Source organism: Oxyura jamaicensis, chromosome 1, assembly GCF_011077185.1.
Source record: "Oxyura jamaicensis isolate SHBP4307 breed ruddy duck chromosome 1, BPBGC_Ojam_1.0, whole genome shotgun sequence".
Taxonomy (NCBI): Eukaryota; Metazoa; Chordata; class Aves; order Anseriformes; family Anatidae; genus Oxyura; species Oxyura jamaicensis.
In genome coordinates this window covers 53,967,145-53,992,626 of record NC_048893.1, presented here as the reverse complement: position 1 = coordinate 53,992,626, position 25,482 = coordinate 53,967,145, and the positions used below count along the sequence as shown (strand labels likewise).

At 45.2% G+C, this 25,482-nt stretch overlaps 2 protein-coding genes across 6 annotated transcripts in view; both read right to left on the bottom strand.

The window, feature by feature from the left end:
* CACNG2 (calcium voltage-gated channel auxiliary subunit gamma 2) overlaps positions 1–1,429 on the bottom strand; it is a 49,075-nt gene extending 47,646 nt beyond the window's left edge. Inside the window, exons 1-2 of one of the 2 annotated variants that reach the window (XM_035340006.1) lie at positions 735–1,429; positions 43–188 (exon numbers count right to left, since the gene is read on the bottom strand). In XM_035340006.1, coding sequence (XP_035195897.1) covers positions 43–184 — 142 coding nt within the window. In that variant the 5' untranslated portion in view covers positions 185–188; positions 735–1,429. Of the gene's footprint in view, positions 1–42 lie in introns of both variants that reach the window. The other variant, XM_035339996.1, reaches the window with a different exon arrangement.
* A 2,378-nt stretch (positions 1,430–3,807) lies between these two features.
* IFT27 (intraflagellar transport 27) lies at positions 3,808–25,047 on the bottom strand. Of its 4 annotated transcripts, none has more exons than XM_035340042.1 (8): positions 24,920–25,047; positions 21,810–21,889; positions 20,680–20,739; positions 19,969–20,028; positions 18,844–18,961; positions 18,428–18,537; positions 18,002–18,217; positions 3,808–6,038 (listed from the first exon to the last, which is right to left on the bottom strand). In XM_035340042.1, exons 1-7 carry the CDS (start codon positions 24,951–24,953, stop codon positions 18,119–18,121), a joined length of 561 nt encoding a protein of 186 aa, XP_035195933.1. In that variant the 5' UTR covers positions 24,954–25,047; the 3' UTR covers positions 3,808–6,038; positions 18,002–18,118. The 4 variants fall into 4 exon arrangements, with proteins under 4 accessions (XP_035195933.1, XP_035195906.1, XP_035195925.1 ...); XM_035340015.1 differs by lacking the exon at positions 3,808–6,038 and adding an exon at positions 17,287–17,445 and having other exon boundaries at positions 17,891–18,217; XM_035340034.1 differs by lacking the exon at positions 3,808–6,038 and adding an exon at positions 17,287–17,467.
* Positions 25,048–25,482: the final 435 nt, after the last annotated feature.

Here is a 25,482-nt window from a genome sequence, read left to right as displayed (position 1 = left end):
GGGGGGGGGGAAGGGGGGTGTTGGAGATCCAGAATCAAATACCTTCCAGGCAGCAGGTTCTCCATAATCCAGAATGGGTCATGACTTCCTCGTTCTTTTTGCTGGTTTCGTTCTCACTGACAGTTTTAGTCTTGCAAACCCCTCTGGAGTAAAGCCAGTAGTCGGTCCCCACAGCTATGGTCATCAGGCTGAAGGCAGCGAAAGCACCAACGGTGGTTAAAAGCATCTGAACACCTCTGTCAAAGAGCCCCATAATTCTTCATTATACAAATACCCAACCGCCTTCTGATTCTTGGGGTGTGTGTGTTTAATAAAATAAAAGAATAATAATTCCGACTAATAATATAATGGGTATATAGAGAGAGATAGATATCAAAAAAGGGAGGTAAGAAAGCCCACGGAAAAGAGTGTAAATTAGAAAGACCACACGGGAAGAGGCTTGCCTTTTAAATCGGAAACGTTCTGGTTGAAATATAAAAAAAAAGGAAAAAGGAAAAAGAAAAAAAAAGAGAGAGAAAAGAACCAAGAAAAAAAGAAACAAATAAAGAGAGAACCCCCCCCAAAACGAGACGCCTTAATCCCTTTTTCTAAAATTCTGGTCTCCAGTTTCCATATGTAATGGCTAATTTGGAGATGGCTTCCACAGTGAACAGGGGAGCAGCAGCAGCATCCTCAACACAATCTCTCATTATCTGGACCTAGACAGTTAGAGACTGTAAGAGCAGAGATGCAACCTTCAGTCTTCTTGCTTAGCTCTGCAGCCTGCGCCATGAAAATCCTTTTCCTTCCCAGTTATCTTCCTTGGGTTTTTATTTTTTTTTTTCCCGGCAGCGGCAGTCGCTCCAATCCTCTCTCACTTTTTCTTGCTTGCTTCTCCTTCCTTTCGCTCGCTCCTACCACCAAGCCAGACTGCCCAGTATACTGTAAGCCCTTGATTTCAGCTGAACAGGTGCCGAGGTCTTGCCTCCCATGGCTTTTCCGCACAGCCGCGGCGCTCGCTCCCGGCGGAGGTGGGCGAGGAGAGAGGGGGGCTCCTGGGGGTGGCGATGGGGAGGGAGGCGGGGGACAGGCGCGGCGCCCCTCCCGGGCGGGGGTCGCGGAGCTGCGCCCGGCTGCGGCACCCCCTTGCCCCGCGGCGTCCCCCCGGCGGCTCCCGGGCCCGCTACTGCATCAAGGCGGCGGCGGCGGCCGGAGGTGCTGAAGGACAGCTCCCCGGCCGGCGGGGCGGGCGGAGCGCAGCGGGGCGCCGGGCGCTGCAGGGCAGCTCGCCGGGCGGCGGTGCCGGAGGAGCTTTCCGCGGTGCTGCAGGACAGACCCCCGCCCGCCCTGCCCGCCGCGCCGCCCGCCCTGCCCGCGCCACAGCATCCGCGGGCGGCGGCCGCCCTCCTCCGCTCTGCGCGGGCAGGCGGGCGGGCGGGCGGGCAGGGAGGGGAGGAGGGGGCAGCCCTAAACACCCCCCCCCTCCTTCTCCGCTGCCTTTCCCCGCAGCTGCCAGCCCCGGGCAGGGCTGCTCCCCCCGGCTGCCGGAGCTCGGAGGAAGGCGTATCTGGCTGGGGCTCTCCCTCTTTTCTCGCTTTCTGCCTTTCGCTCCCACCCGCTCCCCCCCGCCGCCCCCCGGCCCGGCTGCCTTCGCATCCCCGCTGTTAAGAGCCCGGAGCTGCGAGCGCAACCCGCGCGCCGCAGTGAGACCCGCACAAAACTTCAGTCAGACGTTTCTCTCCCCAGGAGACGGGGGAAATGTAACGTGGAAGGGTAATTTAGAAATAAGCATCTATTTCCCTTATTTTGGCTGTCGCTATTATTTTTAAGTGCTCGCTCTTCACTCTTCCCGGGTTCGCTGCAAGTTGCATATGCTTTTGGTGTTGCTTGTTTTCCGTCCCTCTGTCTCCCCCTGACCAGTGCTGTGTGAATCCCTGCGTTCTGACTTTCTCTTTGTAGCTTTCTGTGAAATCCCAAAGCCTGCTCCAAGAAGCAGACATTTTGGGAAGATTCTTCATGAGAAAGGGCGATTTCTTATTATTAGTATGATTTTGTTACGGAAAGGAACCACCAACCCGAATTCCTTCCCCCTCAACCCTCAGAAAGCAACCCGCCTTTCAGTCCTCATTTCACACAGAAAGATGCATGAGCTGAATGAATGCAGACTGAAATCTATCGCTGCTTAAGTTTCCTATGTCAGACGCATCCTGATAGTACCGAGAACGTATGCAAAATTGTGCAATGCTAACATCTAAGTATGTCATAATCCTCTCTCCCTTCCTCGGCAGTATCATTACACCAGGTTAATTACATTAGTCACCTCCTGGTTCTATACATGTAGCTGCTCATTAATGCAACAATCATAAAGAAAAGAAATTATCTAATTCTCGATGCTGCAGATTTTCTTTCTCTCTGATCGGATTCATTGTTCAGTGAACAAGAGACCAGAAGGGCTGCTTTAGGTTCACTGCTGTTTGGAGGGGGAGAAGGGGGAGAAGAGCTGAGGAGAGGGGGTGCTGGGAAGTTGAACCAGTTGGATGGCTTCAGCTACGGTGTAATTTCATAACTCCATTTCTCTCTCCTCCCTTCTTCCTCTCTGGGTGCAGCCTGGGACTGCCCTTTCAGGACAATCTCCCCCAGGACTGTTGGACATGGAAGCCTCTATAGCAAGCAGTGGGTGATGAGCAGCAACGAGGGCACTGGCTGCCCTGCAGACAGCTAAGCATTTCCCCCATTTGGAGGGCTCTGACCAGACTGCCCTCACAGCTGAGACCAAGATGGGGTGTTTACCAGCAAGCACTCATGGTGTGTGGCATCAGCCACATGCAGATTTAGCCCTCTGAGTATGTTCTGCTGGAACACTGGGGAGTATGGCAGCTGTGGGCAGGCTCTCTGGCCTGTTGGCCTTGGTTTAAACAAATTTGAGAGGTGGAGAGATGCAGAGAATTCCCCTGAGCTGGTGGGAGATTATGGCTCTGCAGAGCCTGCATCCTAGGACCTCTCCTCCCCTTCTGAAAGCTTTCTACTGAAAGAGGGAAGGCATAAGGGAGGAAAGAGTCATTCTGGGGTCTCTGAGCTATGCACTTTTTGTGTTGGTGGTCATTCCTCTCCAAGCCCACCCCAGCATTCAAGTCTTCTCATTCTTCAAAAGAAGGTAGAAAAGCTGGGCCAGGAGCCTGGAAGACTCCAAGGATGAAAAATTTCAGCAGACTATGTTGGCACTAAAATCCATCAAGCACCAATATCGCATGTATGGAAGGAAAAGGCATGCTGGAAATCTGTGGAGCTCATAGCTCCAGGGAAAATGGGCTTCTCAGTTACTCTGTGCTCTTAAAAAAGTGCAACACAGCTTTTCTAGTAATGTCACACAAGCAACCTGGCTGGAGTGAGTGGGAGCAGGAAGAGCTCAGGCCCTCTGAAAGCTCGCTTGTCCTTACACAGCAGGGTCATTCAAAGAGGAGAGGGAGAGAAGGTGTGATGCTCTTTTTTCACGTAAGGCTCTCCTGTGTGGCAAAGTGTTCATTTTATTGTGACAAATTGGAACGTTCCTGTGGATCAGGGTGTGCCAGGCTGCACAAATGGGGTTGAGGAGCTTGCTTCTGCTGGTTGAGTCTAGCAAGACAAGCATGGTGAGCGAGCACTCACTGCAGGGGTTGTAGACAGGGGCTCAAAGGGTACCCCAGCGCAGTGAGAAAATACAAATTTTGTCTCTAACAAGAAAAATGTTGCTGAAATAGCTAGATGACATATCTTTAAATTGGACTAATCCAGACAGGTTTCAGAGGATGAAACAGAAGCTGTACCAAAACAGAGATTCTCAAACCAATCTGTGACTGTTGCCTTTATTATGTATTTCTACAGATTTGACAAGTTTGACTTCAAATGGCTACAGCAACAGGGCAGGGGCACGTTTTCCCCAGAGAAACTGTCAGTACAAAAAGGCCAGGCCTGCAGAGTACTGAGTTCTTTAATCTCTGGCTAAGAGGAGTGGGACCTATGATGGTTCAGTATGTCTCAAGATCAAGACTAAAGGGGGCTTCCTGCCTTACAATTACCAAATTCCAGAAATAATTCTCTTCCTGATATCCTACTTATATGCTCTTAGGCCATTCACAATAATCCCTCTACAGTTCTAAATGCCACAGGAGAAGAATGGAACAAAGGCAATGCAAATGCCAGAATGTCCTGTGCGACTGCTTGTGCTGTGGCTAGATGCTGTGCTGAGATTTCATCTTTCCTACAAAGAATCATTAAAAATGATAATACAAAATGAGAATACAGGCTGAAAACACTGTGGCAGATTTTTACAACAGTCGCATCTTACTGAATAGTGCAAAACAGAATGACTTCTATAGAAGAGTAAGGGGAGAGAAATTAATAGTCTGGAGGAAATAGAGAGATTTTAAATTACATTTTAAATTACTTGAAATGAGAAGCTGATGAGACAGGGAGCCGCAGGAAGTCTGCTTCCAATGGCAAACCAAGAGTGCTGCTATTTGTGGAGAGAAGGGGCAGTGCTGTAGGAAAGAAAGGGGCACGAGAAAGATGCAGGAAGAGAGATGAAGGGCATGAAGTCGGATGCAGCTCCATGGGATGGTAATGGAACTGAATAGAGAATTTGTGCATTGAGTGCTGCAGTGGAGCTTTTCAGGTCGTAGGAGAAAAATCAGACAGTGATCTGGTGTCTAGGAATCTTCATACTGGGCAGGCCATCCCAGAAGGAGCTGCTGTAATGAGATGTAAAAGAGATGGAGTTGATGCAGCTGTTCTGCAGGCAGAGCAGAGGTGTTAATAGACAGACACACCAGCAGAGAAGATGTTAGGAAAAATAAATTGGGGTTAGGGTGATGATTATAGAACTGAAAGCCAATGGAGCAGAAAAGATGGAAGTGAGATATGATCCAGAAAAAGAATTAATATTAAAGAAATTTCACTGGAGAAGGTTGAAAAATCCATATATCTGTATAGTTAAGCAAGCAGTGTGTGTGTGAGAGAGAGAGAGAGAGAGAAGAGCAGTCATCACTGGCGTCCATAGCTGAGGGACCAAAAGTTCATAAGAAACATTATTCACATCATATCTGGATGCTGGTGGTTTTCTCAGACCAAATTAGCAAACTAGTAAACCGAAGAAAGAAAATGATTTATGTATTTTTTTCCAGAAAATCACAGGTAGAGATGATAGAGACAGAAACACAGATGGAAAAAAACAAACATCCCAGTAGTCATCTCTCCTTATCTTGATGTATTTTAACATGAGAATCAACATAAAAGACAATGTAAATATCAAATATTCAAATACTATAGGAAATTCATCTCTAGCATAACACTGTGACCAGAAAGGAAGAAGGAAGAAGGCAGATACATGGTAAGGAGATCTAACGATTACATTGAGGAGGACTCTGTGCAAAAGCAGTGCTGGTGCCACCCTGAAAGTGCATGAAAAACTCCTGCATTATATATAAGTGGAACTCTAACAGGGAGTAAGTATGAAGGTATAAGGCTGCAATACGTAACTCCTTCAGTTTCTGACCTATATACTCTTCTAAACTAAATCTTTTGCAAAAAATAAAAATAAAAATCATTTAGTCTTATACACTCATAATGCAACACTTCCATCAGTTTGTGGAGGCACTGAAACAAAATCCCAAAGCCCACCGAAGTCTATCCACTGATTTTAGTGAGATCTGGGTACTCTCATAAATGAATTGGGTACCAATGGTTGTCCAAGAAATCTGTTGCAGATTGAGTCTTGAAGTTAAAACTCCTGTGCCTTCAGCGCAAGGCTCCTTTGTCTCACACAACCTTTTCTTCCATTGAATGGCAGCCTTTGAAATGTTTGCTCCTTGAGGATGGTTGGAAAAAGCAGTGTCATTTCATGTGCCCTGTGGGTTGAATTCTTCAAAAAGGGAAAGGCTTCCTTCTTTACTTGAAAGAGATAGTGGGAAAAGACTGGGATTCCCAGGATGAATTTTCTGCCATGATGAATTGCTGGGATGAGAACTGTTTTGACTCTCTTCCTCTTTCCATGCTGTGCTGAGGTTTGTGTGTACAGCAGCCTCCTAATCAATAGGAATAGAAAAAAAAATCAATGCCTGCAACCCATTAACTGTAACAGAGGGCAGGCTGCTAACCAGTCACTCTAGCTGGAATTACAGTATTTGGTAAAGTATCCGCAGTGATGAGATATGAGGAGATATATATATATACATTGACATGTAAACTTACTGAATAAGGCTAGCAGAGAAAATTGGTTCTGAGAACATTCCCCTATCTCAACAGAATGTCTATCCCGCTTATTTGCATAGCTATATTAAAGTAAAGACACTACCCCCCACACACCCCAGATGTTGTCCCTCATACTTTTTCACTCCAGAATGTACATTTTTCTACTCTTGATCTATAATCCCAGGTTACCTTTGTGCTGGCCCATCCTGTGTATAAATGAATGCATGCCTCTACGCGCCCTTACTCCTGCATAAACCATGTCCCATAGAAATCCTATTTAAGACCCATTTATTTACGTGTCATTCCTACTCCTATGTTACATCCTCAGATCCTTCATGTAAACCTTTGTGTGCTTTTTTTTTTTTTTTTTTCCCCTTTCTTTATTTTCCTTTTTTTTCCCTCCTTCCCATCCATATGCAAAATCAAATCAGGCACAGATTGTTCTCACAGCCATCCATATACCTCCAGCCCTGGAAGTGTGTTGTGTGTTCCAGGAAACAGGGCCAAGAGGTACAGAGCCTTGACACCTGGATAAGCAAATACCTGAAAATCAGAGCCAAAGAAAACAAAGAAGAGGAGGAAAGAACCCAAACTGAATCACACATTGTTCTCAAGAAGTTGGTGAAGAGAGGATAGCACAGGTTTTGTGATCAGAATTTGCTCTTAAGTCAAGATGCAGGTAAAAGGTCTCCTGAATAGATCACAGAGCAAGGCATCTCACTGGAACTGCATGAAATATGGGCACAAGTAACTCGGTCTTGTTTGAAACAAGTCCTTTGTCTATTCATTCATTAACCAGGACTAGAACTCACCCCAGACCTGCCTCTTGTCTCCTGGTCAGAATCCACGGGTTAAAAAAGCCATAATTTCTTGACAAACAGGTATATGAAATGCCAGAGAGGAAATGTGCAGCAGCTGTGGTAGCACTCTTAAAGAAGAAAAAAGCCCTTTTTCAGGTAAACATAGCAATAAACAGAGAAAAGAAATGTAAAGAATAAGGCAAGAAAGAGAAGTTGTTGGTTTCTTTTTTTCTGAACTAAGATTTTCAGAAGCTTCCTGGAAACATTAGTACAGTGATAAATGCTGGAGGAAAGCAAGGCCTACAGTGAAGACGCTCCATGTTGACCCTGATCAATATGCTCTGATATCAGACTTTCTTCCAGTGTAAAGGGCGCAGATGAGGACAGAGAAGAGGATCCTGTGCAGCCTCATCTATTTGGTTTTACCATTTAAAGCCACAATCCAGCCTGAACACCAGCTTTTGTCATCTGGTCCTCAGCTGCCACAGAGGCACTGCTGAGTCTTGCTGTACGGGCAGACTTGCTCTCCTAGCTGTGGTGGTACTGCTGCAGGTAACCCTTCTGCAAACCAGCCATATTCCCTTCTTTAGGACCCCCCCTTACTCTTGATCTGTCAAATAGCTTAGGGCGTCAGGGATGGAATATCGAACTTTTAATTTTTCTGATGCTCAGTAATAAATCTGGGTTAAAAGAGACTCTAGAAGGAACATCCTAAGCAAAATAAAATAAGCGGTTAGGCTCTGGGATAGTTTATGTTGTTGCTCTGATTTTTCAAATCAAGAGAAGCATGTTGGAAATCATGTCATTAATCAGGAGCTCTGTGAGTGGGGAATCTTAGAAAGCTCAAAATCATGGGGTCCCACAGATATCAGTGATAACAGGCTACAGATTTTAACGTGAGGAGGGTTTCTTTTTGTAGTCTCACATAGTCAGGGAGGCATCTTGTGTGATGTGCATGTACTTTAGACACTGTTCCAGTGCAAGCCAGCTGGTGTATTGTGACCACAGAGCCATTGTTTGAATTCCTCAGATTTGGTTCTGTATTACCATCACAATAGTTTAGGGGCTGCAGTGTGAATTCCTGCAGAGGAATTAGGCTAAACACATTGGATTAAGCCAGTCAGATGCTAGACTGGAGCATTCTGGTATGCACAGAAGAGTACGCCCTGGACAGAAGTTGAAGATGGGTGACATTCCCTGCCTTGGGAATGGAGGCCTATTTTAAAAAGAAAACAAAACACATACGTCTATTTAGGCTCCTAACTCCATGTTTAGACACTGAAGAACTGTCCTGATTTTCAGTTGTGCTGAGCAGTTAGCATTTCGCGTTGATTTTACAGAGCTCTATAGGCTCCAAGTACCTCTGAAAATCTGGATGTCTGTTTTGATATCAAGATGTAATTTTAGCAGATTAACCTCCTATAGCAACAAAACTCTTATTAGAAACGAAATCAGAAGTTCCGAGGCCAAATGCTGGGCTCATCAGGACTTGCCACTTTCAGTCATTCGCTGCAACTGCTAACCACTTGTGAAAATCTCTGGGAATGGTATGTGCAGAGTTTACACATACTGTGGCAAATCATGGCAAGTGAGGGCTCTTACACAGAGCAAATCAACTCCCAGCAGTGCCAGGGAGAGGCCTTGGCTTTTCCAGCTCAACCAGTTCAGTCCCAGAGCCTTGGTGACCTCTTCCTGCTGGCTGTGTGGGGCTCCTCAGCAGCAGCAACCCCAGCAGAGGCTGGCCACACATCTCAGGACATCCTCCAAGGGTCTGTTGTTGCCCACCTGGGCCCAGCGGGCAGGTCTGGCAGGGGGCACCGGGAGGTTTGCCTCGGCCTTGCTCCCCCCTCCACGTGGGGACAGAGGAACATGCACAGGAGAAGACAGCTTGGAGGGAGGAAGAGGGAATCTCAGGCTGGTTGTTCCCTGGGTTAGGGAAGTGGCTGGAGATGAGCTGTGCAGGGCTTGGCTCTCCTCCCCTGCTCGCCACCGCCGCACTCTTTGACAGGACACTTTTCCAGGTTGCTCGCGTCATTTGGATAAAACTGTTCAGCTGCCATCTTTCCAGTAGCCGGTCTGACGCGAAAAACTGCTTCTCTGCTTCACAGACCACTGGGACTCTTCTCTGCAACTGACCTATATTAGTTTTAAGCTTCATTCGTTCTGGCCTGCGCTCCCCTCTCTTCTCCCACATGGAGCACATGCACTGCTCCTCCCCCTCAAACAAACACCTTTATACATCCAAGGACATTGTAAAAATAAAATGATCACAACCTGGCCCTCCGGGAACCTCGGTTTTACAGTTTGTCCCACTCTGATGCCAACAGAATTCACAACCCAGTTCAAAAGAGACAGACAGTGAATGAGAGAAAGCAGGCAGACAGGCAGACAGAAGGAGATGGAGGAATCAGGGAGAGAATGAAAGGAGCAAAAGAAAAGAAACAGGGCATCCAGAAGGAATAAGCTGAAACAACAAGGGGAAGCACATAACCTAGAAGTCTGGAGCACAATAGAGAAGAGGGAATGGAGTTACAGGGAAGAGTAAAAATTTAAAATAATAGAAAGTTGAAGGAAGATGTAAGGAAGGAGATGAAAAAAGACACAGCAAAGGACAGAAAAGAAATGGTCAAGGGGAGGGGTGGTGGTAGTCAGGCAGCAAAGCAAGGTGGTGAGTATGACATGAGGTGGAAGAATTAAGAAGGTGCCTGTGAATTTGGGCACTGTGTTTTTCATGTCTCCTTTTCCATTGAGAGTGCACTGCAAGGATAAAGGGCAAGAGGGAGGAGAAGGAAATGATAAATAAATGCCTGACCTGACATCTTAAACAGCTCCTAGCAGCCAAGCAGATACACTGGCAATAGGCAGCCCACAGGTTGCAGGTGCTTAGGTACTCTGCAGTTCAGCAGGCAGGAAACAACCGGCGCCTGCATGCTGGCATTTACATTCCCTGGTCCACTGGGTCCCTGCACCAGCAGTGAGCCGTGCATGCATGGAAATGCTTCCTTTTAGTACTGGGGATTTGCTCTGATCTCTGCCCTGCATCCACTCTCTGGTCCCAGTAAGAGAACCTCAACCCCAAATACACAAGTGCTAGGTCTCCCTTCTCAAATGAGCCTCTGCCAAATCCCAGTTCTTGTTTGCGCTGCGAGGCTGCCTCTCCTTCCCACATCTCTCTTTTTCCCACGGTTCATCTCTAGCTTTGCTCTTTCTTATAGCTCTGCTTTATCTCTCTCCTCGCTCCTTATGGCTGTTCTCCCTCCCTGTCACTCACTCAGCTCCCCCTTGCACAGGCTTATAGACACATGCACGCACACACGCAATCGCTTTATCTCCATCTCTGTAGTTATCCAGTTACCTATTACCGTAGCGCCTGGCTGACACACATCTCTCTGCCACAGACAATCCATCTCTCTCCCCGCCACACACCGACCGAATCCGCCTGCTTGTCCTTCCTGCTCAGCCTTTCTCTCGCTGTCCCCCCGCCAGTCCCTTTCTTTGTCTCCCCCCACCCCAATTCTTCCGTCTGTCTTTCCCTCCCGCCAATCCGTTCCTCATCCCCTCTCCCCATCTGTCCGTCTGTCCCTCCTTCCCCTGGTCCTCTCGGGCTGATACCCATGGACCCTGGCGCATCTCCCCTCGCCTGCCTCCCCCCCTTCACATATTTCATCTCTTTGTGTCTCCTACACACCCAGGCCCACGCTCGCTCTCTCCCATACTGAGAGGAGGCGGCAGCAAAGAATTTGCTGCTGACCGCTGCATTGCTAGGAGGCAAACACATGGCCGGCCTTGTGCAGGCCAGTTTCTGCCTGAGTGCCCCAAGTCACATATCCCCAGCATCATCTCCGGCACTGGGAAAACAGATGGTATAATAAATGAGAGCAGTCTGATAAAAGGAGGAAAGGGTGCCTGCCTCGGATGCCCCTCACCCGCACGGAGACGCGCATCCAACGTGGGCACAGCTCTCTCGCTCCCGTACCAGCCAGTTTTGTGCCAGAACTAGCCAGCCGAGCAGGGCACAGGCTCTTGCCTCGCACAGATGGAGAGCAGAGGGGTAGGGGAGGGCGGCAGTGTACAGAAAGACCAGTGTTTTTTCCTGGCATTGGTTTATAACCCCAGCGAGAGGCAAGAGGCATGGAGAGTGTAGAGGAGTCTGGTATCAGAAAGGTTGTGGACCCAGGTGGCATCCAGTGATCACTTCTGCCTTACTGAAGAGGGAAAGTCACCCTAGAGGCAGCCTTAGCTGGGTGGGCACCAAGAGCAGCGACTCAGTCCACTTACAAGAAAGGTCTCAGCGGGTCCAGAGACTAGAAAGGACAGAAAGAGCTGCATTAATTTGCTTGTGTCCATACCAGAAATATCCCCCTGCCATTTCCCAGTGTCATGGCACTGTCCAAGAAAGCTCCTTTACCTCCTCCACTACCTTCCCTGACATCTGCATCCAGAGACTCGCAGCTCCTTTTTCTCTACATTTACCTCAGCTCCAAGAAACACACCGTTATTGCCTGTTTCCAAGCCTACCAGCATTCCTACCCCATCTAACATTTTCCCATTCCCTGCAGCCTGACGCCTCTGCTGACAAGGGCAGTGAAAAGCATTATCTTAACTCTGTGGGACTCTTTCCCAGCCTCTGTTCTGCTGCCCTCACAAACCGATTTCATGCCTGATGCTTCAACTGCAACCTCAATTCCAACACGTCCTGGCTCATGGTCCCCACACTGAAGCCATCCAACATCACAAAACCAAAGTCCTAGAAATAGCAGGCAATGGCCACACACAACGGTTAGAGTACGTGGTGCTTTGCAAGAATCAAGAGAGATTAACAAAAGCAAAGAAGGGAAACCAACACAGAAAAGAGATTCCTCCCATGCAGAGCTGAAGGCATTTTTAACTGTAGCTAGTTTTATTCGCGAACAAGGTGATTTCTACCTGCTTTACATTGACCACATACACATTGCATTTTTCTATTTTTTGAGGTTACATTTTGGTGTTTTGGGGAGGTCTTCTGCAGTATGAACTGGTCCTGAACAGTTTTTGTTGTGAAATGTCAGTGCTCAAGTTGTAGCCATCGCATCTGCTTGGTCAGGTGATGTGCAGGTTCTCTTTCCATTTTCTGAATGGATGGATATAATGTATTCAGGAGGCTGCAGCACAATTATGCATAAATATTATGGGTTGGTTGCCCCCCACGCCCCAAAAGAAAAGGTTTAAGTAAACGTATCACCCAGTTTCTAGCAAAAGAAACAACAGAATTAATTTGTGTTGTAATAATACAAAGCGCTGTGGGTAATAATCGTAGGTGTCTATTACCCTCCACTCAGCAATCCCCTTAGAAGAACTGAACTCAATCTGAATTTCCAGCATCTCTTCACACTCTTCCATCATTTAAGTCTGACAGTGTCTGTAGCCTACCTGCTTTCTCTGGTCTCACCTGACTTCAGCCACTGCTCCTTAGAGCATCGCAGCGTACTATAATTGTCTCCCCACACTACTTATCATTATGGGTTCTCACTATTGCCCTATCAAAACCCCAGCGCTGACCCCATCACGCAGATTCTAATTCACCCTGCCTTGTTCTGACACAGGCCCTGTATCTTGAACCTAAACCGATGGCTACCATTGACCTCACTCATCACAGCTCTGAATTCCCCAAACCAACTTTGGCCCAGAGATCCGGGCCCTGACAGTCTATGTTCAGTGATTTATTCTTGCCACCTGCTCTCCAACCTGCAGCACTAGCATGTATCCTCACTTTCCCTCAATGGCTCAAGCAAAAATTACTTTTCCTCCCACTTGATTTCCATACATAATTCTACAAGCGAGGAAAACCCTTAGGCCTTTCCACTCATATTTCCCACCCTCCCACTCTGCCTCGGCAAATCCCTTGGGCTTTTCGTGAAGGAATACACACCCCACTCTTTCCTACACTCGCCTGTTCTCCGACTGCTCCTGCACTTCCACTGTTGAAGACAGCAGCTAATCAGTTCTGCCTGTGTACCTGTTCTAACAGTCCCCTGCCTTAAGGTCCTTGCATTGTACATTTTTCTAGTGCTTGTGCAGAAAGATTACAGGCTCCACATTTCTCCAACCGATGCATATCTGGCTCGAGGGAAGCTCATCAAACTGACCCCATCCCCGACCCCAGCTTGGCATGTAGGGTCTGTCACATTTCCCTTGTAAACATTGCCAAATTTGGATTTGATCTCAGAGACCAGGAAAGAGAGCAATTCTAGGCTTTTCTTGACAAACAGCTCTAGGGGAGGAAATATGTGAAGCTGTGACAGAAAAATGAGAGAAAGACCCCCAAGGAGTAAAAAAACCATAATAATAATAATAACAAATCCACAACTCCAAGTCAGAATGAGAACAGCCAGTGTCTGTGAAAGTTACACTGCGGCAAGCTCTGAAGAGCCAAGATGAGGCTGCCAGGACTCTGCTGGGGGTCTTCTGCCAGGAAATTACACTTTGGACTGAGCAACATCCCCATCTCTCAGGGGACTTTGACAGGGAGTCACAACACCTAAGTGCACCGAAAGGACCAGAGATTGAGGGGCTCTCTGCTTTCTCCCTCCCCCAGGCATTGTTGTTCCGGGTCAACAGAGCCAAGGGCAACTGGCACAGAAGACATTGTTCTCAAGGCAAGATGACAGCAGGAGGAGGAAATGGGATGCGAGAAGCAGAGAGATGATGTGCCCTCAGGCTAAGAGGGACGTGGGGGGGCCAACATGGCCCTTGAATAGCTCCTGCTCAGAATCCACCTCTGCTGCAGAAGGTCCTAGAAATCTCTTAGCCGCAGGACCACGGAGTACCATCTGCAAGATGAAAAGATTACTTGCTAAGAACAAACAGAGGTGGCTATTCCCCATCAAGAAGTGGATATGAGATAGGAAAAGAAAGACCGCAACCCCATGGAGAGAGAGGGGTCCCATAACGGATGGTATCAAGAATAGGAATGTCTTCCTGCTACTGGCAGAGATCTGCCATCACACTGCTGGCTTTATACAGGCAGATGAGACAACAACTGCAAGCAGTTGCCACCTGAACATCACAGATACAGTAATTATTAAAAACAGAGCACAGTCTTGAGCAGGGTATGGACCCCCACGGATCTGTGTAAGCACCAATAGAAAGCATTTGCTGCCTGCAGAATAGAAATACAGTGTTTTCCCTGCTGTCAGCACCTGCGTCAGGCTCCTGCTTTCTCTTGAGATACAGCTCTTAATTGGGATAGATTGTACGTTTTCTGCTGTAGCCCGGCCCAGCTCCCAGTTTAATTGCTAGTTTATGACTTAGCCTGTTTTGTGCTTTCCACACTACTTCTTTCCCCACTTAATCTAATAGAATTATATAAAGTATTGCTTGGAGGACCTCAGGAGGCCACACAGTTTATCCTTCTGCCCCAAGGCAGTATTTCATTTTCAACAACATCATGTGTCTTTTGCTATCAGTTCAGATTGGCCCAAGATGTATAGAAGGTAAAGAAATGAAGCTTACCCAAGGGAGTCAATTGGAATAGAAGACTAAATCCAGCCCTTCAAGTTGCTGAAGTTATATCAGAAATAACCCTGGACCAAATGGTGTAATTTATCAGATCAGTTTTCTGAAAGATGTCTTTTCTAAAGTTTTAAGTCTCTAAAATGAATAAATCTCTACAAGGAATTTTTTCACAGCCCCATTTCAGTATATTTAATGCTTTATTATGAACAGCAGTGACCACTCCATTGTTAAGACTGAACAGCTCTTATCACAGTATGATCAGCTTTGAAACTCCTATTAAATCCCACAATAAAACCTGATCTTTCTGCAGTTCTACATCCTGCATTTCACTTCATGGTAGAATATGTCTGGCAAAACCAAACCAAACCACTGAAGCATCTTTAATACGACAACTTTACAAAAATGGATTTTCAGTAAAATTTCAGAATGTTAGTCCGCTTCCTAAAGTTCATTCTTCCATGACAACTTGACTAAAAATTCCACTTTTTTTTTTTTTTTTTTTTTGTCTATTAATCTCTCTAAGATGAAAGGTAGCCTTGGGAATAGTCAATGGGGAAATTAGATGGCTTGAAAAATCAGCTGGTGATGTTTCAAGCCATGTAAAGCAGGGCACAAGTGTAACAGGGATTCTGTGGAGCAGAAACATGAGAAGCGAGGACCAAAAAAAAGGTAAGAAGGAGGGACTCTGAGGAGGAAGGATTTTTTTGTTTAAACATCTAACAAGCAAGCAGGAAAAAAGGACTATATATTAATCTCTTATAGACGGTTAAAAATGCTGCTTGTTTTCTCTCCCTTCTTTTGAAATTTCAGTTCTGGTTGAGCTGCGGCTCTTCTACGTTGTAAACATTCAGTGCTGCAGGTGCTCAGCATGCACAGCTGGACAAAGTAGGGGAGCTGTAAGAAGACAAGAAGCTTCCTGGTCAGCAGACATGCTTTCTGCCTTCCTCCCACTGTCCTCCACCGTGTCTGTAATTCAGGGAATTGCAAAGGCTATAAGCAGCAAAAAGCATCCTCGCTCTATAGATATGACCACAACAGCTGCTGGCCACAGTAAGAGAAATTACTAATGGCTTCAGACTCTTACTCGTCCTGCTCATCTAGCTCACCTACCCACTACCCAAACTCCTTCACACAGACACAAAACTCTTTTTCACAGCCTGCCTGTATCTGGCTCCCATGGACTCCACTCACCCTTCACTACTAGTCTCTACAATCAAGGTCAAATTAGGAGAATAGCATCGCCTGCATCATGCTGGTATTGTATAGCACATTAGCCATGAAGGAACAATATATTACGTTTTTAAAATGCATTTGGAATGACTGAGGTGGTTATGACCAAACACACCATTTTGACAGACATTAAATTGTGTCTACGTTAGTCCTTGAAATAGTGCCGTAAAATCAAGTTGGGCTACGTGCTTTAGAGACAACCTTTTTTCTAATTCTAGTCCTGGCCCGTGGAAAGAAGGAAAGGGGCAGTGGGTGAATCCCTACTGATAGCTAATTAGATTGTATGTTTCCTCTCTCAGGCAATATATCTTTCCCTGCATGGGATGCATTTTTCTTTGCTAACCTATCAAAAGCAGCTTCCCTATAAATCACAAGTCACCTCTGCAAGCACTCCCTTAATGAGATCCTCCAGCTTCTGTGTTCGTTTAATAAAACAATGTTCACCAATCTTCATCTTACTGGTGCATTTTGACTGTTTATTTGAAGCTATGGGAAGTCTTTCTGGGGCAGAGAGATTGAACTCCCTAGTTAAAGATCATACAGGATTCATTTCATCACCTATTCCCAAGGCATTCATTCTCCCCATACACCACGTCACAGGTGGCAGACACACCTGGCACGATATTTTCAGTATGAAAAAATATCTGTCTTGTGTTGTAATCACATCATCAGTAGAGCTAGGGGCAAATGAGCTACCAAATCAAAACAAACCTTCTTTGGTTCTTTAACTAGATCAGCACAGCATCCAAAATAGCTTTTATTCTTAATAGTCAGAGGCACTAACATCTGCAGGCAAACCTCTACTCAGCCCATGTAAATAAAGAGACAGCCCCCAGAATTCACAAGGCAACCCATGTACGACAACGATGCCAATTCAAGTCAAAAAGGGTGAGTCTTCTAGTGACCCTAAACCCACGGAGTAGTCCTCCTTATTTGGAGGAAGTAAAAACTTTCCCAACTAGTACTATCATATTTTCCCAAGTGGCTTCTTGAGGGAAACAAACAAACAAACAAAAAATCATTATTTGTTTTCTTTCCTAGAGGGTTCAGCTCCTGCTTAACCCCTTTAGCTGGTATTCATGCAAAGCAGTGCCTAACCATGGATGCTTTCACGTACTGCATTAGCGAATAGATTCTTACATATGCAACATCTATGCACCACACAAAAGAGTGCTCACTCTAGGCTTTTGTCCTTTCTGATACAAAACTTCCAGCCAGACATGGTTGAATCAAAGTAACTTAGCTAGGTTGTTTTTCATATACTGAGTCCTGTCTCCACTACTGACATCAGAATCATGGTCTTTGCTCTGAAATTCAAGGATAGGCAGGGAAAGTTTAACAACAAAGATGAGTCTTATTCTAGTAAGAGACTGAGAACTGAATCTTGAGAACACAGAATTGAAAAGCTCAGCTGACAAGATGAAAAATGATACAAAACCACATAAAATAACAAATGCATGAAGAAAGAAAGATAATTTAAGTCTTAGATAAAGATTTAAGTCTTAAGACTTAGATTTAAGTCTTAGATTTGTCCCTGGAATAAAAGAGGTATTCTTACTATATGACCCCATTCTGCAGATACGCCAATTTGGATGTGACAGTGGGAAGTCCTGCTTGCTTCATCAGAGGTAGCTTCTTCAGAAATCTTGTGACCTGGGGCCAGCAGAGGGCACTGCACTACCAAGTGACAGTGGTACAGATGCAAGACAGACAGCTCCTGCCAGGCAGTGAAAGAGAGCCTTACTGAATAAAAGAACCAGATACCAAAAGTTAGAAAGAGATATGTCATCAGTCTACCAGTCCTACAAATGAAATGGATAACACTGTTAAAATAGGCCTCAAACTCTGAGCGCTCCCAGAAACACACCTAAATCCACCTCAATCCCCATATATCCGAGTCGCCGTGTATCAACTAGAAGGCATGGGCTTCCTACTGAAAATGCTTTTCAAGTAGTAGGACCGAGTCAGCCCTGTCCTGCAAGGCTGGGTTGCTTAAGTTGAAAAACACCCTGTCAGCTTCCTCTCTCCTCCTCCAAACCTCTATATCCTTGTTTGTAGCAGCAGGAAGTCTGCTGAGACATGAGACAAGGCACTATCAAAGCAAAAAGCTGGCAATTTCCATTCTGCCCTCCCTCTTTCACTCCCCGCCTCCTCCAACCTACCAGGCTTCCAGTGAGCAGAGAACCAAGTTAGAGGACACAAAAGGAATGCTGAGGTAGCAACTCCGTTAGAACATCTTTCCACTTGCTTATTTCTAGTTTATTTTGAATTACCAGAAGATAACCATGAGGGAGCAATCATCTTTTTTCTTCTCTCTGTGTCCCAGTCCACAGGATTCTGGGCCCCAGAAGAAGCTCCAAAGCTAATGAAGTCATTCCCAGTCACGGCCCTCAAGCTAGTGAGCGAAAGATTTCCACTTTCTCTTTGTACAGTTGGTGGAATGACTTTGCCAGGATGTGGAAAGGGGCCTCAAAATTTCTCATCTCTTTCTGAAAAGAAACAAGAAAGTTGTGAATGACAGATGGGATCAGCATTTTACTATTTATGCTCTAACAGCTTCACAAAAGACAGATTAAAACTGAGGGTGAGCTAGAGGACAAATAAGCGGAATTCAGCCCCCAGTTATCTTTCCTCACCTGAAAGAGAAGATAACTTTACAACACCCACTTCCACAGATGGTGAAAAGAGCAGATACTCACCACTGACATCTCACAGTATTCCAGGCCATGCTTCTCAGCCCACTCCTGTGCTTGTTTCTGCTCCACAACTCGACGACCAACCAGATCTGTTTTATTCCCCACTAAGACACCTACGGAAAAAAAAGAGAAACAAAGGAAAACCAGAAATGATAATTTGTTAGTAATAAATGTTGGAACATTTGTAGAGGTAAAAGTCAGAGGCATGGGTAACAGTCTAAAACTATCTAGAAAAGGTTCCACAAAGGCATCACCTGAAACATACTCATGTCTTATCTGAGTTGTGAAAAAAGCAGATGAATCGGAGGAAGCCATGTCTGCACCTGCTTTAAAATAAATATTCTATGCCACACCTCAACAGGAACAACTGCTGCCATACAAAAGGGGAGCAGACAACAAGAATATCACCCACTTCTTACCTGGGATGTGCATTCCAACTGCTTGTGCCCTCAGCTTCTCCAGCCACTTGGCACAGTTGTTGAAAGATTGCTCATTAGTGACATCATACACAAGGCACAGGACGTTTGGTTGCTCCCACTGCGCAGCAAGAAAGGAACGTTGTCAGCTCTAATGAGAATGATGTGGTCAACAGCCAGCCTGCATCTGCATGGCAAACACAGATGCTAAGACAAAAATAAAAAGCCTAATATACAGGAACCCTACGCCCAAGCTGAGGCTTCACATCTCTGTTAAGTTGATTAAATGGGTAGCTGGCAGTGAGAGAGGTGGTCCTGCTTTCCTTCCCCATTCCTGTCTGTATGGTCCTGCTCCTTTACTTGTACCAGCTCTGGCACTCATCTGATCCCGAGGAAGCTGATCCTTCATGCTGAATCAGTACAAAATTAATCCTAGAGAAAAAAGTAAAAAGGTTTTCTGCCAGTTTGAGAAGCTGAGTCAGCTTTCAGAGGGGTCCCTTGCAAACCAGACTTGGTGCAAGGGCAACAGTGCAACTGCCTCTTGTAGAGCAATGAACCATTAGGTTGACTTTGCCATCTTATCAAACTTGGTGTCAATTAATTGATCCTACACCTTTTCAAATGAGATAGCACAATGGAGAACTGTACAGGTAAGGACAGGAACGAGTGAAGGAGAAAAAATTAAAAAAATCAAGGACAGTGTTATGCTCAAGGACAAGAATGTGTCCTGTTGCAAAGTCATCACTGTAACAAAAAAAAAAAAAAAAAAGAAAAAACCACCACCAATAAAACAAAACACAAACAACAAACCACTTCTGGAGTAGCAGCAAAATAGATGTTTTTCTAAGAAATAAAAATAACTTTAAGCAACAGCACACAAATATTGCCAGTTAAATATCCCTATTTCTTTTGTGAGAAAACTGAAGGATTATCTGCCTGCTTTCTTCTTGAAAGTATTCTAGTACTTTTACAAGTTCCAGATAGGTAGAACAGGAAGCATTGGCAATTGAGGTAATTGCTCCCATTTATGTTAAAGACAAAGTTTGCTGCATCTGTCAGACTGGGGAGTTCAGATCTTCAAAGCAAAAGCACTGCTTTGGAAGGAGAGGACTGTTACATAATACTTACCAGTTTCTCCAGCATCTCAGAAAATAGATCTTTTCCTGCAGAGTCAAAAATGAAGAATTCCTGAAAGCAGAAGCAGAGAGAAGGTTCTTGCCAGGAATACCACAGTGTAGGGTAAGCTTTTGAAGGTAAATACTGAAACTTGCCATTCCTGCATTTTGTTCAGTACAGCAGTCTCATGTCTCTAAGAGAGAAGCTCTCTGCACTGAGCATTCCTAGGTTCAGATAGGATGAGAAAATAAATAGCTATTTTTTATGAATAAACAATAAAAGGATTACCTCTGGGGCTCTGGGTATGGTTTCTGCCCCTACTGGAAACAGAATAGGTGGAGTGAGACTCGCACTATTTATACAAAATGATACACATGTCCACATCCCAGTAGTGGGATTGTAGGGCATTAAGGAAAAAAAAGGATGAATTTCAATTTCCAACATAAACTAAACCGAGTGTCTTAAAAGACAGAATAGAAACCTAACGATGCTGGCAACAGCTTTAGTTTAACATGCCCTGTTAGATACAACTATGTAAAATATATTTTAAGATTAAACTAACCCCGGAGTCTCAGCAATTGTATACTACCAGTCTCATTTCCTTAATGCAACTTAATGGCCTTATGAACATGCAGTGCAATCTTCCACTAGAACGAGATAGAAAGTGAGGCTTGAGCTCCGGATGTCTCTTTCTGACCCAATTTATGTCAAAAAAAAACTCACCACACTATCACTTGTCTCTGGAACTGATACAGCCTTCACCAACAGTTCAATGCCCGTTGTCTGTCAAAAAGAATCAGGAAAACAAGGTTCAGAAGACTTTTTAAGAGCCTGTCCAACTGCAGACCAACTACAGATTGGACTGAGGCAATTCTTGTGAATCATTACAATCCCATCAAACAGAATGTTGGGAACTCAGCAACGGTCCTCATAGCTCGGTAACATAGTCCCGCTTACATGTCAGAGCTGTGTAGATTTGCTCAGAAGGAAAAAAAATGCAGAAGTACCAATGTCCAGATCTTTGCCTGCATACTAGGGTATTAGCTGATATCTGTAGGGCCACATTTACTATCACATTGCTGCTCTAATGTATGCCTTAGACCGTTTTGCACCAACCATGTGATCAGCTAACATATGGGACTGAGATTATTCATGCCTCTTCCACCTTTTATCTCATTCTGCTTTGTAGCTTGTTTGTTTGTTCTATTTCTATCCTTAACTTCTGGTTTCCATCTTTATTTCAATGAATAAACATATTTTAGTTTTTTTCCCCGCACTCATATTTTCCTTTTTTTACTTTACTTATATTTACTTTTATTTTTATCCTGCTTCTGATTAGTCATCACCATTGATTCTCTCACTGAAAGACTGCAAACTGTATCCTCTTCATCTGGGAACAGTTTCTGTAGATTATAATTATCTTGGGGCTGTGCAGCACATCTTCATGTTTGCATAGTGATAAGCACACTGTCCACACGCACATTTAATAGTTGGAATTAAGAGCTTTTCTCCTTCAGCAATGCTTTTTCATAGAGCATTCCCTAGGGGGGAAATTCTCTCACACCGCAAAAGCTTGTGAAAATATTTGTTCTACAGGAAAATTATAAAAATTAATTGATTTATTCTGCATTGTTTCAAAACCAGCACCCACTTAATGTAAGGACTTAGAAACTTTACATGGCTTCTCTTCAGAATCTAAGGTGCAAGAGAAAGAAAACCATATAACCATCCATCTTGAACACCTGAACTTAAAATCACATTATTTATTTTGTTCTAGAGCTTCCAATTTCTCTTATGTGACTTAGAAAAGTTGTTGGATAGCAGTTTAAGCCTGTTGTGTCATTTATGCCTACCAGTGTGTAGTTCTTCTGAAAATGAGCCCCATCACTGCGGAACATGTGGGCTAAAGCACTCTTCCCCACGGCTGGATCACCTGAAAAAAAAAACAAAGATTAAAAAAAATGCGTTAATCTTAGATAATCTTATTTTCCCTCAGTTCTATTCCTATCTTATGCCATAAGAACTCGGACACTGCAAATCTGAATACAGGCAAGGTAACTGTCACAAGAAGCATAAAATAATCTAAAAGGCACTACCTATGGGATGAAATAAATATTGCCTTTATGTATATTGATGCTGATATCAGATTTCTACTCCATGAGTAACAGTAAAGGGTCCCCAGATCAGGCCTGACTTGCTGTTTGATCTACAATTCATGTCTACCCCGTAGCCTTTTCCAAAGAACTCAGATTTTCCAGAGACAGTGTCATATCGATAAAAATGTACCAGGATATGGGAGACTGGGTTGCACAGGCTGATTTCTCTCCTTAGAATACACATTTCCACAAATTCAAATTCTTGTTATATGCTGAGTTGAAGGGAGAGACAGGTCATTTATATACTACAAAGCTGTTTAAGCTGGTAACATTCCTCGATGAACTCTTCTTGCTGACCCTGCTAAGTGAGCAACTCTTGCTGACTCAATGCTGCCGGTGGCTCATTAGTTGCATCCTGGGCATAACAGAAGCAAATGTCACTTGGCTGGAGAGAAAGAGCCTGCTGATTCATCCCTGTATGGAAGGCAAATCAAGGGGCTTTAGTTTTTGCTCTTCTAGCGCCAAGGTTTACTGGTGTGGTTTGCATAACACTTTGGACAAACCTGAGAGCTGCCCTGCTCTGGATCACAGTTACAGTCTTACTCTCTAAGACCCAAAGCAATGGCAGAGAACTGCAGAATTCACTTATGCTCAAATCATTCCATGAAACATAACATTACCCTTGCAAAACAGATTTAACAATATTCCCTGAGGGCTTACCCTCTCTTCACATACCCTTTCATCAACCTGGATGGCTCAAAGGGACAGAAACCAGGAATTAAATATCTCAGTGTTTGAGCTTTATCCTGAAAGGAACATCCACATCAGCCAGGTGGGATAGCAATCCTCTGTTACATTGTTAATAAATAAATCCAGAAAGGGGTATATTTGGCCCCTAAATACAGCTTCCTAGATGGGGTTGTGAAGGAGACTGGGGAAGTGATCTTCTCGCATGATGCTGTAGAGTAGGAAGGGTATTTTGGATAGTGCCAATTGCTCCTAGATGCATTAACTAAATGCAGTTCTTGTTAAAACATTTTTAGCATGCTTGCTTACTTTGAGCTGAGTTGGGCTCATAATATTTAGACAGGAAAATCTGGTAAATCAGCTTGTTTGTTCCCTGATCAATCCAAGCTTGTGCTGAAGACAACACTGTTCTGGGTGGAAGCTATTCTGTATTTCAATAGACAATTAGATCTGTCTTTGTGAAATGAGTTAGAGAAGCATACATTGCTCAGAAGTGCGTAGACTGCTTTTATTTTCATCATCCAGCACAAATTCTTACCTAACGTGTTACTTTTCTTTAATTTGACAGCCCCGTTTTTCCCCCTCTTTTATTCTTCTCTGCCATCCTCTTAGCCCATTATATCATTACACTTTCTCAAAATAAGTTTCCTCGCCCTTCTCATTTAGTTTGGTGTCATCTGCAAGTGCTGCATCCCACAGCTTTTCTTCCATCCATATTTCCGTTATTCTGCCAGAAACTGTAGCACGTCTGTAAAATGCCTACTGCTGACAACTATCTCTTTACAAAGGAAACCCCTTCATAGTGTCTCCACAGAAAGCTCAAACAACATCTTTGGCTTTGTGTCTGTAAATTACCCTTGAGATAACATAGGAATCGCTTTCTATTGTCAAGTTAACGGTCCCTCCTTTGCTAATAAAAGCCCTTTCCCCTCTGCTGTTCTCCTTGACCTCAGTGCAGCTCCCAATAGTGTGATCCACTCTATTCTTCATAATTTCCTTAGGTACACAAGCGTTTCTTGATCCACCTCTGATGTTTTCACTCCTACCAATGTATGCACATTCTCTCATTCCCTCCAGATTGTGGCGGTTACTCATCACTCATATCCATTTCATTATAGCTCTCTCTTCTGGAAGAAAGAGGTTATTTTGCCAGGTATGCTACATTAATTTATTATTTTCAGGAATATATGGATATTATCCTAGTACTTAGGAGCACTGCACACGGAACAAGACATTTCTGTTGTTTCCATTGTGAACAGAATAGAAGAGGCAGCTCCAAACCTAATTAGGTTGAAGTACATAACTGTGTAATCCAAGGAAAACCAACAAGAATCTAGACCTGTCATGGAATTGGCTACTGATAACATTAAACATCAAGATCTGAAAGACTTAAGCACAGCCTACAGACTAGGACCTGAGAACTTCCATATGGGAAGGAGCGTGCAAGTTTCAAGTCTAGAAGACAGGCCACGGTACTGTCCACAGTAACTGCTAACAAAGAGCTGGGAGAATAGCTGCTCTTTGTTTGTCAAGCTTGTACCTGCCCTTATGCAAGCTGATGGCTGTTTCTGAGGGTATAAAAAAAGAAGGCAAAGGTTTTATTCTGGGTGAAAGAAAACAGGTTTGGAGCAAAGAATGAAACCCACATGTTGTTTGCACACAAAGGTTTAAGGTCTTCTGTTTTGGGGCTCCTGCCTCAAACTGCACAGAGCTTCCATGAAGAGAATCAAAAAAGAAAAGCGATGAAGTTTTCCTCCAGCAGCGTTCACAGCCAGCCGTACTCACTTCCAGCATCACCATCACCCACGCTGCCTAAATAATCTGCTGATTTCACCTCCCATCTTTTTTTTTTTTTTTTTTTTTTTTTTTTTTCCCAGGTTCCAAGTCTCTCAGGAAGAAATGAGCCCCTGTGCGTGCAGCCGAGCCCCCAGCCTGACAGGACAACTCCCCCCCAGCACCTGACAGGACTTTTCCCTCCACCCCGAGCCCCCCCCCCCCCGGGGGGGGGTGCCCCAACCGCCCACCCGCTCCCTCCCACTCCTCCCCCGCCTCGGGGCCGCCTCCCCTCGCTGCCGTTCCGCACCGCCGGCTCCCCGCGGGGCGGATGGGGCCTGACCCACCTGCCAGCAGGCACTTGGCACCCAGCTTCACCATGGCCCCGGCCCGGCCCGGCCTGATCCGGGGGAGAAGGCGGCCGCCACCCGGCTCTGCCGCGGCCCTAGCAACGCCGCGGCCCTAGCAACGGGGCGCCCCGCCTCCTTCAGCATTCTCCGATTCGATTGGTTGCGAGCCGTGCTTATCAACGCTACTACGAGTTACTATTGGTTTTCACGCTTTTCCCGCCCTCCGAGCGCCTTGTCATTCAAACCCGAGTCCCCGCCCCCTTCTGGGGCGGTGCTGTAGTAGTAAGGAGGCAAGAGGGTGATTTCTGCCCAGCAACTGTTACGTTTGCAGAGACCGGCTTCTTATTGGGTAGAACACAGCGGATCGTCCCATATAGCCGAAATTAATTCACAGGGCAGACGGCAGAAAACACTGAAACTACCAGAAAATAACTACAGAACGGTGGTTTTGAAGCACTGGGGAGGGGAAAAAATGAGAATAAGGGATAAAAACCTCCATTTCCCATCTCCCCCCCTTCCCAAACGAATGGAATCTTCCGTGCAGGAGCGCCCTCACCCGC